The 15,397-nt window shown below is 40.3% G+C and overlaps 1 protein-coding gene across 1 annotated transcript in view; it reads left to right on the top strand.

The window, feature by feature from the left end:
- Window positions 1-15,397, top strand: part of LOC140197315 (contactin-associated protein-like 5) — a 1,626,808-nt gene that overhangs the window by 1,430,298 nt on the left and 181,113 nt on the right. Inside the window, exon 18 of the mRNA XM_072257270.1 lies at window positions 8,298-8,431. Within this exon, the coding sequence (XP_072113371.1) occupies window positions 8,298-8,431 (134 nt within the window). The remainder of the gene's footprint in view (window positions 1-8,297; window positions 8,432-15,397) is intronic.

Here is a 15,397-nt window from a genome sequence, read left to right on the forward strand (position 1 = left end):
GGTCTTTAATTCCTTTATCTGCTTTAGATGTTTTAATGCAGAAAGAGGGTATCAAAATAAAAAAAACAACAACAAAATTAATTTAAACAGAACAGTTCCTGCTGTTACAATCTCAGCTTAATTTCAGTCTACACACTTGTGTATCAACTAATTACGTATTCAATATGAAAATAAATAAAACAAAATATACAAAACCAAAACAGTAGTGGCAATTCTAAAAAACAATTAGAATTCCACCAACCCTGTACCTTATACACAACATAAAAAATATAAATAAATACATCTCATCCTAACTAAGAGGTATACTCACTTTGGTATATGTGTGCTTAACTTCCAAACACGTATAGGCTAGACCCTGAAATGAATTCTCCTCAATAATGCTACTAGGCCAATAAGGAAGGTTTGCACAACCACGCTAACCAGCACTGCGACCTTACTCGTAAAAATCTAAAGCATCCACATGTAAACCATGTCAAATTATCGATATTCTAGATTTACAAACAGGTATAAATGAATTTACATGGATATATTATTCACCTTTCCTCACCATATATCCAGTAACTGTCTACTCTGCACGTGCATAATGACATCACCATTTTCTCTGAAAGGCACAGCCAGCTACTTTAGCATTACCAGGGTAAATACACAAGTGCACTTTAACAATAAAAAATAATATTCAACAGTCACCTGTTTATAATAATAAGGAAGAGCATGACCCTCCATGGAAGACTTCCCAACAAACTGAGCAGACTAGATGTTGACAACAAGTGCCAAACCCCTGGCTCAGAGTTGGAGACCTCTTCCCAGAAACAGGAGGATTCCTATGGCAATATGGGACCGGGTAGTTAACACAAAAAATTATCAAAAATGCATAATAAAAGACCAGCAGATTCAAGATGAAAATGCCGAGTAAAACTAGAAACACATTGCAGGATCCTGTAGCAGTTTAACACAATCTGATTACTTACGCAGGCACAATTAAGTGACAAACATCATTCATCAAAGTCTTGCTTTAAAATACAAAATCGTAACTGAAATCACACCTTACTATAAATATAAACGTGATCCAGTTTTAGAGTCAGAATAAGACAAATTATATTATGACTGATCAGTTATTACAGATAGGGCAATCCATAATAATCGTCTGAATAAACAAGCAAGAACAACTTATTTAATAGATATAGCCATTCAAAACACACATAACTTACAGAAATCAATAAGTAAAAAACACCAGAAATATGTTGAATTAAAGGAGGAAATTGAAGGACTTTGTAACGTGAACAAGGTATACATTGTCCTAATAGTAATATCTACAACTGATATCATCCCAAAGGCACTACACAATAGCATTAAACAATTTGGGCTACACAGCAATATCTATGTATCTTCAGAAAGCCACAATGCTACACACTACTAGAATAGTCCAAAAGTTCCTAGCAAATGATAAATGAGCATGCTTGGCTATGCCTGTACCTTAGGATTTACCAGCTTCAGCTGACAAAAAATAAATAATAAGATGAAGAGTCCTTGAAAGTGAGTCCATGGGTTGTAGGAACAGTTCAGTGATGGGATGAATGAAGTTGAGTGAAGTCATCCCCTTTATTTCAAGAGCCTGATGGTTATGGGGTAATAACTGTTCCTGAACTTGATGGAGTAGGTCTTGAGGCTCCTGTACCTTCTTCCTGATGGCAGCAGCGAGAAGAAAGCATGGTCTGGGTGGTGGGGCCCTTGAAGATGGATGCCGCTTTCCTACAATAGCACTCAGTGTAGATGCGCTCATTGGTGGGAAGGGCTTTACCCGCGATGGACTCAGCCATATCCTGTACTTATTGTAGAATTTTCCACTCAAGGGCATTGGTGCTTCCGTACCAAGCCATGATACTACCAGTCAATATACTCTCCACCACACATCTATAGAAGTTTGTCAAAATTTTAGATGTCATGTCAAATCTTTGCAAACTTCGAAGGAAGTTGAAGCGCTGCTGTACTTTCTGGGCCAAGGACAGATCCTTTGAAATGATAACACCAAGGAACTTAAAATTGCTGACCCCCTCCACCTCTGATTCCCCCAGTGAGGACTGGCCCATGGATCTCCTGTTTCCTCTTACTGAAGTCAATAATCAGCTCATTGGTCTTACTGACATTGAGTGAGACGTTGTTGTTGTGACACCACTTAGTCAGATTATCATTCTACCTCCTATATGTTGATTCATCACCACCTGTCAGTCGGATAATGACAGTTGTTGCCCCTTAACCTAGCTATTCTTGAAACACCAGCTGGTATTTCTGTTATTGTTATTTTCAATTAGCCCCACATCTGCTGGACTTTCTCCATCGTTTTTCAGCTTTATACATCAATATTCTTCTGAGCTTATCAATTGAATCTGCTTCTATTACCCATCAACCATGTTAGAATAGTGGTGCAGACTTGATGGGCTGAATGGTCTAATTCTGTTCCTATGTTCAAAGGTTCAAAGGTCCAATTTAACGTCAGGGAAATGAATACAATATACATCCTGAAATGCTTTATCCTCACAAACATCCATAAAAACAGAGAAATGCCCCAAAGAATGAACAGTAGTTAAATGTGAGAACCCCAAAGTCCCCCCCCCTCAGCTCCCCCCTCCCACATGTAAGCGGCAGCAAGGCAATGGTATGTCTTATGCCTTATGCCACATGTCTTATGGTCTAAAGCAGTCTGTTCTAGATTGTGTCAATGTACCGTATATTAAAAGAAATTCCATTTCCCACTGCTTTTCTGAGGTTTTTATTTTAATTTTGGCTTTTGATATATCATTCAAGAACCTATAAATTAATGCATAGGACATTTATTCTCACAGTTTCTAGTGCCTCATTTACGTTGCAGAGTTATTCTAATTGAACATTGATAGCAAGCACAACCATCAAATTGCCAGTTTGTTTCTGCATTAGTTTGTTTCAGTAACCTGATTTTATTCTCACTCAGTGTTTACATTCAGTGCTTTGCAAAGTCACATTTGAACTTGCATTGTTGAAATTGCTTCCTGCAGCACTGTCACTGGATTTTCATTGTTTCCTTGTGGTTTTTGACCACCCAACATCATGGAGAGATCCCCTTCTAAACTTTTCCTAACTATGTGCTTGTTTTTTTAATGTCTTTTTAACATTAAAATTGTACTCATATACACCAATTCCACTGGCAACTTCTTCCATATTTCTGCTATATGTGAAATAAAAATGCCTCTTGGCTTTTAGGTCTTTCCACTTTCAGCTTAAACCAGTGTAATTAAGTATTAGAATTCCCTCCCCTGGGACAAAGGCAGTGACCATTCACCTCATCAGTATCCCTCATAACTTCGTAAACTTCTGTTAGGTAACACTAAACCTGCATTGTTTCAGGGAAAAGGGTTCCAGCCAATACAGACCAGACAATTCTGTCAAAACTGGTTTCAGGTGATTTGCAAACTCCCAAACAACCATAGAAACCATAGAAACTACAGCACAGAAACAGGCCTTTTGGCCCTTCTTGGCTGTGCCAAACCATTTTCTGCCTAGTCCCACTGACCTGCACACAGCCCATATCCCTCTATACACCTCCCATCCATGTATCTGTCCAATTTATTCTTAAATGTTAAAAAAGAACCCGCATTTACCACCTCGTCTGGCAGCTCATTCCATACTCCCACCACTCTCTGTGTGAAGAAGCCCCCCACCCAATGTTCCCTTTAAACTTTTCCCTCCTCACCCTAAACCCATGTCCTCTGGTTTTTTCTCCCCTTGCCTCAGTGGAAAAAGCCTGCTTGCATTCACTCTATCTATACCCATCATAATTTTATATACCTCTATCAAATCTCTCCTCATTCTTCTACGCTCCAGGGAATAAAGTCCCAACCTATTCAACCTTTCTCTGTAACTGAGTTTCTCAAGTCCCGGCAACATCCTTGTAAACCTTCTCTGCACTCTTTCAACCTTATTTATATCCTTCCTGTAATTTGGTGACCAAAACTGAACACAATACTCCAGATTCGGCCTCACCAATGCCTTATACAACCTCATCATAACATTCCAGCTCTTATACTCAATACTTTGATTAATAAAGGCCAATGTACCAAAAGCTCTCTTTACGACCCTATCTACCTGTGATGCCACTTTTAGGGAATTTTGTATCTGTATTCCCAGATCCCTCTGTTCCACTGCACTCCTCAGTGCCTTACCATTAACCCTGTACGTTCTACGTTGGTTTGTCTTTCCAACATGCAATACCTCACACTTGTCAGTATTAAACTCCATCTGCCATTTTTTAGCCCATTTTTCCAGCTGGTCCAAGTCCCTCTGCAGGCTCTGAAAACCTTCCTCACTGTCCACTACACCTCCAATCTTTGTATCATCAGCAAACTTGCTGATCCAATTTACCACATTATCATCCAGATCATTGATATAGATGACAAATAACAATGGACCCAGCACTGATCCCTGTGGCACACCACTAGTCACAGGCCTCCACTCAGAGAAGCAATTCTCTACCACCACTCTCTGACTGCTTCCATCGAGCCAATGTCTAATCCAATTTATCACTTCTCCATGTATACCTAGCGACTGAATTTTCCTAACTAACCTCCCATGTGGGACCTTGTCAAAGGCCTTACTGAAGTCGATGTAGACAATATCCACTGCCTTCCCTTCATCCACTTTCCTGGTAACCTCCTCGAAAAACTCAAATAGATTGGTCAAACATGACCCACCACGCACAGAGCCATGTTGACTCTCCCTAATAAGTCCCTGTCTATCCAAATGCTTGTAGATTCTGTCTCTTAGTACTCCCTCCAATAACTGACCTACTACCAACGTTAAACTTACTGGCCTATAATTTCCCGGATTACTTTTCGATCCTTTTTTAAACAACGGAACAACATGAGCCACTCTCCAATCCTCCAGCACCTCACCTGTAGACAGCGACATTTTAAATATTTCAGCCAGGGCCCCTGCAATTTCAACACTAGTCTCCTTCAAGGTCCGAGGGAACACCCTGTCAGGTCCCGGCGATTTATCCACTTTAATTTTCCTCAAGACAGCAAGGACCTCCTCCTTTTCGATCTGTACATTTTCCATGATCTCACTATTTGTTTCCCTTAATTCCATGGACTTCATGCCAGTTTTCTTAGTAAACACAGACGCAAAAAACTTATTTAAGATCCTCCCCATTTCCTTTGGTTCCGCACATAGCCGACCACTCTGATCTTCAAGAGGAGCAATTTTATCCCTTACAATCCTTTTGCTCTTAATATACCTGTAAAAGCTCTTTGGATTATCCTTCACTTTGACTGCCAAGGCAACCTCATGTCTTCTTTTAGCCCTCCTGATTTCTTTCTTAAGAATTTTCTTGCACTTCTTATACTCCTCAAGCACCTTATTTACTCCCTGCTTCCTATACACGTCATACAACTCCCTCTTCTTCTTTATCAGAGTTGCAATATCCCTTGAGAACCAAGGTTCCTTATTCCTATTCACCTTGCCTTTAATCCTGACAGGAACATACAAATTCTGCACTCTCAAAATTTCTGCTTTGAAGGCTTCCCACCCTTCATGTTCAGAGCAACACTCACAACACGCTAGAGGAACTCAGCAGGTTGGGCAGCACCTGTGGAAAAGATCGGTCGATGTTTCAGGCCGGAACCCTTAATGTTCAGGTTGTCTACCTTTCCCTGTTCATGGATGTTGCAGCTGTTTTTCATTCTTTGTAAACTTAGCATCTTCAAATTAAGAGCCAATCTTCATCAATGTCCACTTACATAAGGAAAGTTTCAATTTCCTGTGCTTCGATCTTAAGTGTTACCTAGCCCGATTTTATTTAAATCATAGCTCCCACCTCACCCCTCACATCTCTTTATTTACGGCAAGAAACAAACTGCTGGAAGAACCCAGTGAAGCTTCTGCTGAGGGAAGTGGACAGTTGCGATTTCAGATTGAGAGGCTTCATCTGGTCTGAAAGAACAGAGGGGTGATAACCAGCATAAAGATTAGCTTTATTTGTCACATGTATATTGAAACATCAAAATATACAGTGAAATAAATGTGTTACTTGTACCAACATCCCACACAACCCGTGGATACGCTTGGGCAGCCAGCACGTATTGCCATGCTTCTGGCACCACACAGCATGCCAACAACTCACTACAGTACCCCTATGTCTTTGGAATGTACGTGGGAGACCTGGAGCACCTGGAGAAAACCCATAGGGTCACAGGAAGAATGTATAAGCTCCTTAAAGACAGTGGTGGGAATTGAACCTCAATCACTGGACATGTAAATTATAATGCTAACTGCTACAGTGGGGAAGGAATTGAACAAGTGTTACAAAGTGATAGATGAATCCAGCTGAGGAAAAGTGTCAGGCAGATTAGGAGAGAAGAGTGTAACTATCGGCAGAGGTTGGGAGATGGTTCAATTCACTGTCCTTGGAGGGGGTGCTGGGTCCCTATGCTCTCAGTAATGGTATCGAAATTCTGAGATTTTTGGATTGGACTGTAGTTCACATTGGCCTCCTTCATATCTATGTTTTTCCTTTGTGTTCTTGCTCATTCTTTCTTGGCTGCCGATTGGCAGGCTGGGGGTTGGGAATTTGATCTTGTTGCTGTTTCTCTATGTGTGCTATCTGTTAGTTTTTGTGAGAGGGAGGGATTGCGGGGTTTGGGGTTTATGAGTTCTTGTTTCTTTTTCTTTTTGTGTTGGGGGGATTACAACTACGTCTATGGTTTTCTGTTTTTTATGGCTGTCTGACAGATCTCAGAGTTGATTACTGCATACATAATTAGATAATAAGATGAATCTTTGAACTTTGAACTTTTGATATCATAGGTGGAGGCAACGGCGGACTGCAGGTGATGGAATCTGATAGGAATGGAAGATGGAGCATCGAAGTGGGGAAAGCAAATGGGAACAGTTGAAAGAGGGGACTCAATAAGTGGAGTGTGCAGGTGACAGACAGATGGAGTAGGTGGAAGAGGGGCAGAAGCAGGGTAATTGAAGACAGTGGTGTTTATGTGTAAGAGGTATGAGGTAGATCAGCATGAGAGAGAAAGCGGGAGTAGGGACGAGCAGATTACCAGAAACTGAAGAATTCAATTTTCAATGTTTGAGCGGGCTTGACCGAAAATATTAACTGGTCATTTCCCTACATAGGTGCACACCAAATTTCTCCAGCAGATTATTTTTGGTTTCAGCACAGATTTTATCAATTGAAATCTCTTGTGTCTCTTTCTTTTTTTGCTTTATTTCTTACATTAAGCTTCCTTTCAACATCCTCCTGAACCTTTAATCTGATGGTCGACATCAAGCATTGGCTGGGTTACCATGCCACAAACCTGAAGTGCATTCACCCATCTGCACATTTTGTCTAGCCACTGGAGGTTATCTATTTGGGTATATTCACGAGTAAATTTTTCATTGCATCACTACGTACATGTACTTGTGCATATGATTATAAATTTGACTTTGATGTGGTGAGTATAAAGAACAGTACGGCCCATGAGTTAACTCTGTCTCCTTAACTCCGAATGGCTGACAGTTTTATCCCTAGTTTCACCCCATCCTGGGTCAGCTGACCTATCCTAATCTCTTATGACTCAAATCAACTTGGAAGAAGAAAGGAGTAAATATTGAAAGATAAAACAGGTTGTTCACCTTCCCAATCATTTATAGTATTTACCTACTGTAGATCAAATCTGGTCTGTTTCCTCATTCCATCCAACTGCTTTTCCCTTGCATTTTTTAACAACAATCTTCTATTCTCACACTTAAATTAAGAATTATCTTTATCAATATCCATTTCCAGAAGAAAATAAACTCCTGTCATCCTATGCTTCAATCTTAAGTATTTTCCATTCTGATGTTTTTCAATGTGAGCTCTTCCGCAATCACCTGAGCTACCAACTTTTTCTTTCATTCTATCCTGTTGGTTTTCTTCCATATTATAATCAAATGTTATAAATATTCAACCTGTAAGTAAAATATATAAAAAATAACATTATATAAACATTATAACTATTCAATATTATAATCAAATAAGACTTTGCACAAAATTCAAAGAAATATAGGACAAGTTTCAATCATCTCTTCTCATGATTTAACCCTTGGAATCCAACAGTGATCTTGGCAACCCTACAAAGTATAGTCTTCCCTTCACTGTAACATTTCCAAGGTATGGTGTGTAATACTGTATGGTTGAAATAATTCATTGATATATATGAGATTACTGAGTGCTGTTAAAAAAAATCTGATCAATGTAACAAAAATGTAAGAATGCCTTTGTTTTGTTTCAGGGAGCTTGCAGGTTAGATACAGGCTTGACAATAACAAAGATCCCGACATCTTTGAGCTTGATGTTGGAAACCTCGCAGATGGACTTCTCCACAGTGTCAAAATCAACCGAGAAGGACCAAGTGTCTATGTTGAGGTAACGGGATGCAGAATAAAATGATCTACTTAGATGGTTAATGGTTAATGCTGAGATACAAAACTACACAGCTTCAAAAAATAATTGTGCTGTTTTGAGCTCCATCAGTAGGAAATTCAATTTAGGAGGGCTTCTGGATAAAACAACTCATTTAAGCAAGCCATTATGTAAAATTATGATTTTATTTCTCATAATTCAGTTAAAGGTAATAAAATATGGATTCTATGATGCATTAATTTTCATTGCTGTCAAATTTCATCAGGTAAGATTTGATCAGCGGTTTATAATTACGAAAAGCCAGGCAAAGTTCTTTTAAGAAGGTGATGCAGATTATTGCTTCTGTAATTATGAGGCTTTTAAAATCATGGCATAATGGTTGAACAAAGCAACACGGAATGGATGTATCAATTGCAGGCAACATACTAAATATATCCAGAGGTTGCTGAGGTGTCAATATTGAGTTGAAAATGAACATGACTTTTAACACTGAAATACAACAATTTGTATTGGGAAAAGATAAACTATGGTTTCCTCAACAACTCATGGAATGTTGCCATCTACCCACTGAGAAACACTGATGTAATGCTACAACTTCTTGTATTGCTGTAATGTAGAGGTGGTACTTCATATTCTAATAATGCTGCTCAAAATGTGACTTATTGTACATAATTATTTAGAGATACAGCACAGAATAGGCCCTTCCAGCCCTTCAAGCTGTGCTGCCCCAGCAACCCCAACAACCCAATTTAACCCCAGCCTAACAATGGGACAACTTACAATGACCAATTAACCTACCCAGTACATCTTTGGACTATGGGAGGAAACCATAGCACTCAGAGAAATACAATGCATTCTGTGGGGAGGACATGCAAAGATTCCTTACAGAGGATGCTGGAATTGAACTTCGAACCCCAGTGACCTGAGCTGTAATGGCATCGTGCTAACCGCTACACTACCGTGGCACTCCTGTACTTGGAAGGGAAACAATTGATATTTTGGACATTCATCGTGGGAGCACATGGAGGTGCTGTGTGAGTAGTGGGAGGAGTCACCACATCACAAACTCCCCACCCACAAATCACTTTGTACATCTCCTGTCCCATTTGTCGGAGTCTTCAGTTCTCACATCCAATTGTTTTGTATAGCAGTTAGCACAATGAGTAGCACCAGCAACCCAGGTTCAATTCCTGTTGTTGATTTGTTCATTCCGCCTGTACCACATGGGTTTCCTCTGGGTGCTCTGGATTCGAAAGATGTATAGTTCATGGTTACTAAGTTGTGTGAATGGTATTTTAGTGCCAGAAGTAGGCTGACATTTGCGGGCTGCCCCTTCCAGTGCAACTTTGGACTGTGTTGGTCATTGACGCAAACAATGCAGGTTTCAATGTTGATGTGACAAATAAAGCTAATCTTTTAAAATCTCATGTTTAGACCATTAAATTGTCAATGCAGCTTGTTTGAATTTTTTATTTTTCTTTTCTGCTGACCTTTTTACTTCTCTCTTTGCCTCTTTGCTTTACTTACATATAATTTGTCTCTCGATTGCTCTTGTTCTCTCTGAGGTCTGCTTTTCTGTGCTAACCTTAAGTTGTATCAATTAGGGCGAATGACCATTGGGGTGAAGTTTCCAAACCCTACATTAATTGTTAGTGATGGTAGGGGTGGAATAACTTTCAATAAAATTGTTTGAGGTATCGCTGTTCAAATGTTGTAGCATTGCATTTGGAGTCATAGAACACTAAAGCACAGAGATAGGTCCTTCGGCCCATCTCGATGCCAAACTGTAATTTTGTTGAGACCCATTGCCCTCCACCTGGACCATTGCCCTCCATGTCCTCTTGAGCCATGTCACGATCCAAATTTCTCTTAAGTGCTTAAATCAAACCTGTATCCACCACTGGCAGCTCATTCCACAATCTCACCACCCTCCGAGTGAAGAAATTACAAATTATAATGTTTATCAACACAAAAATGTATGTAAGTATGCATGAAAAGATCTTTCATTCTTCTTGTGATTTGGGAGTCATTATCAAGGCATCCCCTTGAAAATGAGTACTTTTCTGGGCTAGGTCAGTGAACAGTGTCAAGGTCTAGAGTCATCTATAGGCTGAGAATGGTTAAGGATGGTAGATCTTGTCTGAACTACTGCGTGTGAGTGAATTAGTCAGGTTTTACAATAATATTATAGTAAGCCATCACTATTACTGAAGACAACTTTCTAATTCAACTTTTTTTTAACAATTTGAATATATTTAACAACCACAGAAGGATTGCATTCATGTCGCTGGATCGAAATTTCAGGCTTAAGGGAATATCAGTCCAATAAAATAATTTTGAGATACAGCACAGAATCTGCCTTTCTGGCCCTTTGAGCCACGCTGCCCAGTAACCCCCGACAATTTCCAATTAACCCTAAGCTAAGCACAGGACAATTTACAATGACCAGCTAACCTACTAACTGGTACATCTTTGGACTCTGGGGGTGGGGGGGGGGGGTAAATCCAGAGAACCCGGGGAAAACCTGCGCATTCCACAGGCAGGACGTACAGACTGTGAATTCCAATTGTCCAAGCTGTCGTGCTAACTGCCATGCTACCATAACACCCACTTTATCATAGAAACAAGAGATCTGGAGCAAAAAATAAACTGCTGGAGGAACTCAGTGGATCATAGATCATCAATATTTTGGGTACTTCATCTGTACTGATCCTCCAACCTTATGATATGAGTCACAATATCAATGGTACTGCAAGTCTTAAAAATTTAAAAATGCTCCAAAAGGGACAGGAGATTCTTTCACACCACTCTTATTTTATTTTCCAATTTCCAGCTGTCACCCATCAGTCTCTGTCTCAACTCTTGTGGCCCATCTGGTTCTGATTGCCCATCATCTCTCACATCAGCTTGTTCTACCTTTTAACTACCAGCACCTGTCTTACCTTTCCCCTTACCTCTTTATAATAGTTGTCTTCATTGTACGTCCAGCCCTGAATCAAGGTCCTGATCTAAAACTCTGGCCTTCTGCCTGCACAAAGAAAGTCCTGAGTCCTGAGGAAAGCTCTTGGCACCAAACATTGACTGCCTATTCCTCTTCACAGATGCTGCCAGACCTGCTGAGTTCCTCCAGCATTTTGTGTGCTGACTGGCTGAGTTCCTCCAGTTTCTTTTTTGGTCCAGATTACAATACTTGCAGTCACTCACTACAAAAATAAAAGTGTTGAGCAGATGAACACCTGCTTATACCAATGGAAAGCAAAATTACTTTAATTTCAACATCTATCCATGCTTATTAGGAAATTCACCCTTGGTTTTTGGTAAATTTTCATTTGTGATTGCAAATTTTTCCATCAAAAGAACTTCCCCAAATAAAATTTGCAGAAGTGTCATATCTAAAATTCATCTCCAATATATTTTTCCACTTCATTGGTCTGAAAAATAGCAGTTCTGATTTACAATAACTAGGTTTTGGTAACCCTACTTCCTCATGAAACTGTGCTGTTGAAATGCAATATTCAAACTGATTTTTTATCTTCATTCTGACTTTCGATTTCTCAAGACTACAAATGCAGCCTCATACATGTCTTTAAACTGCTTTACCAGCCAGAGATTCTGCAAGTGCTGAAAATTGAGAGCAATACACACAAAATGCTGGAGGACCATAGCAGATCAAGCAGCATCTATCAAAATAAACAAAAGGTCAACATTTTGGTCTGAGACACTTCTTCAGGACTGGAAAAGAAGGAGGCAGATGCTGGAGTAAAAAAGGTTCTGGGAGAGGAATGAGGATAGCTAGAAGTTGATAGGTGAAACCAGGTAGGTGGGAAAAATGAACAGCTGGAGAAGAAAGAATCTGATAAGAGAGGAGAGTGGACCATGGGAAAAAGGGAAGAAGGAGGGCCACCAGGGGGAGGTGATAGGCAGGTGAGCAGAAGCGGTATGAGGCCAGAGTGGGGAAGAGAAGAAGAGGGAAGGTTCCACTCTTATGGCCCTGTGGACCACTCTTTGGGTCAAGTATTTTATGTAGAGAGTGGACCATGCTGCCAGGGGTAGTTGTGTAAGCGGATATGTTAGAAAGGTTAATGGAATGTTGGTCTTTATTGGAGGTGTTGTGGCATGCAGTTTGGTCTCTTTATTTAAGGAAAGTTATACCTGCATTGGAAGGAGGGCAGAGAAGTCAAATCAAGTCAAGATTCAAGATTGTTTAATGTTATTGCCTGTACACAAGTGTAAGAACAAAGTAATTGTTACTCCAGATCTGATGCAGCACACAAAAAAACACAAATGATGAAGATCATAATAATAACCAAAAAACACACAATAAATAGCAATACATAAGCTATCTTACATACATACAGTAGATTGATTGTATATCCATAAAGTGACACTAATACGTGCATAATTTGACTGGCAGGGAATAATAAAGTTGTGGTGGAGTCAGTGGGTGGAGGTGTTGATCAGCCTTACTGCTTGGGGAAAGTAACTGTTTCTGAGTCTGGTGGTCCTGGCGTGGATGCTACAGAGCCTCCTCCTTGATGGGAGTGGGACAAATAGTCCATGGATGTGTTGTGTGGGATCCTTCATGATGTTACTGGACCTTTTCCAGCACCTTTCTGTATATATGTCCTGATGGTGGGGAGGCAGGTACCAGTGACGTGTTAGGCAGTTTTGAAAATGATCTCCAAGATAGACAAAATTTTCTCTCTAAGATATAAGGTATGAAAGAAACCAGTTAAGGGCACTACCAGAGAGGCCAACCCGGTTCTCAAGGCAATGTAGAAGAATGTTGTGGTCAACTGTGTTGAAGCTGCATTTTGATCTAGGAGAATTAGAACTGATATCCTGTTGTCATCAGTGCTGAGGCTTCTGTGCGGACAGTAGAGGAACTGGTCTATTTTCTTGGACCTGGCGTCAACATTGTGACATGGCACTGTTTTACTGCTTTTAAAATGGAGTAAAACAATTTGTAGATGCAAGTGCTGCTTTCAGACAGCGGCTTCGTTCAAGTTGAATGAAGAACAAAAGCAAAATCATGCTTAAAATTGGGTGATATGTGACCATAGTGGTTAATGCGATGCTATTACAGCATGGGTGTCGGAGTTCAGGGTTCAGTCCCGGCGTCCTCTGTAAGGAGTGTCTGTACAACCACCCACGACTGCATGGGCTTTCTCCAGGTGCTCCGGTTTCCTCCCACAGTTCTAAGACGTATCAGTTAGTAGTCATTGTAAATTGTCCCGTGATTAGGCTAAGGTGACAAATAAAGTTGATCTCCTATCTTTAGTCTTTGGCAGAGTTCTTCCAGAATCTTCTGTCTTTGTTTCAGATTTTGATAGAGGTATACTAGATGATACAAGGCATAGATCAAGAGATTTTTTTTTCCCAAGGTGGAAATGGCCAATACAAGGGGACATAATTTTAAGGTGATTTGAGGAAAGTATTGGGAGGGGGGATGTCAGAGGTAATTTCTTTACATAGAGTTGTGGGTGCATGGAATGCCCTGCCAGTGGTGTTGATAGAGACGGGTGCATAAGGGGCACTTACTGTAAAAAGAACTCTTCAATAGACACATGGGTGATAGAAAAATAGAGTGCTATGTAGGAGGGAAGGGTAGATTGATCTTAGAGTAAGTTGTAAGATCAGCATTACTATCGTCAGCTGAAGTGCCTGCGCTGTGTTGTAGTGTTCTATGGTCTATTCCATTTGCTGTTGTTTCATTTGCTTTCCATCAGTCAATATGATGTGCTACAAGGTTCCCCTGAACCTTAAATTGTGAAAATACTTGCTTCTCCACTTCAATCTATGAACAGGGCAGGTCATTGTTAAACACTATACACATGCAAATACCTAAAAAGGATTTTCTTTATCTATATTTTTTTAAGCTATCCTGTCTTTGAGAGACATTTCTCATCTATCTCAGCTCCTTGCTGAATTGGTTGTGAATTGTTGCTAATAGCCATGTTCTATTTGGTCCAAGTGACTATTGCTCTTTTGTGAATATAGACAGTGAGTGCTGGCAGGTTATTACAAATACAATTGCAATCCATTAGCTTTGCTTCAATACACATGTCAAAAGTATCAGAAATATCTCTGTACTGGCTTGAGCTCCCCGAAATCTCATGGTCCATTATCAGTAATGGACACAAAGTGTTTTCTTTTACATATTGTTCCTGGATGTTCCATTCACCATGACAAAGGAATTAGAAAAAAATATCAGTGTAAAATATTACCAGTTCAACTGCAAAAACAGACTGCAAGTTACTGTATTTTTTATTCTCTATCTATACATCTAACTTGGTTTTTAAGTATCACTTTATTCTTGTTGAATATTTTTTGTTGCATGTCATGCCAACACGTTGCAGCCAATTCCTAATGCATGTAAGTGTACTATACAGTATCTATAGATAGTCAGGATGCACAACAGCTCCTCCCCTCGTCATCCTCGACACGGGTGCACTCAAGGGTTATGAACTGAGCCCACTGCTGTGCACTCTGCTCACACATGACTGCACTGCCGAGCACCTGAATAATCACATTGTCAGCTTCGCTGATGGCACGGCGGTGGTGGGGCTAATCACTAACAACAGTGAGACCACCTACAGAGAGGAGGTGGAAGTGATCGAGGCCTGGTGCCAGGCAAGTAACCTCTTCCTCAATGTCAACAAGACAATGCAGATAGTTATTGACTTCAGGAGAACTTGCACCTCTCACACACCACTTTACATCAGCGACACAGCAGTGGAAACTGGGAGCAGTTTCAAACTCCTAGAAGTGCACATCTCACACAAACTCTCATGGTCCCACAAACATCCTACGCAGTCAAGAAAGCTCATCAATGCCTCTACTTTCTGAGAAGGCTGAAGAGAGCCGGACTTTATACATCAATACCCATGACCTTCTACAGATGTGCAGTGAAGAGCAGCTTAACCTGCTGCGTCACTGCATGGCATGGAAACGGCACAGCACTGCACT

The sequence above is a fragment of the Mobula birostris genome, chromosome 5, assembly GCF_030028105.1.
Source record: "Mobula birostris isolate sMobBir1 chromosome 5, sMobBir1.hap1, whole genome shotgun sequence".
Taxonomy (NCBI): Eukaryota; Metazoa; Chordata; class Chondrichthyes; order Myliobatiformes; family Myliobatidae; genus Mobula; species Mobula birostris.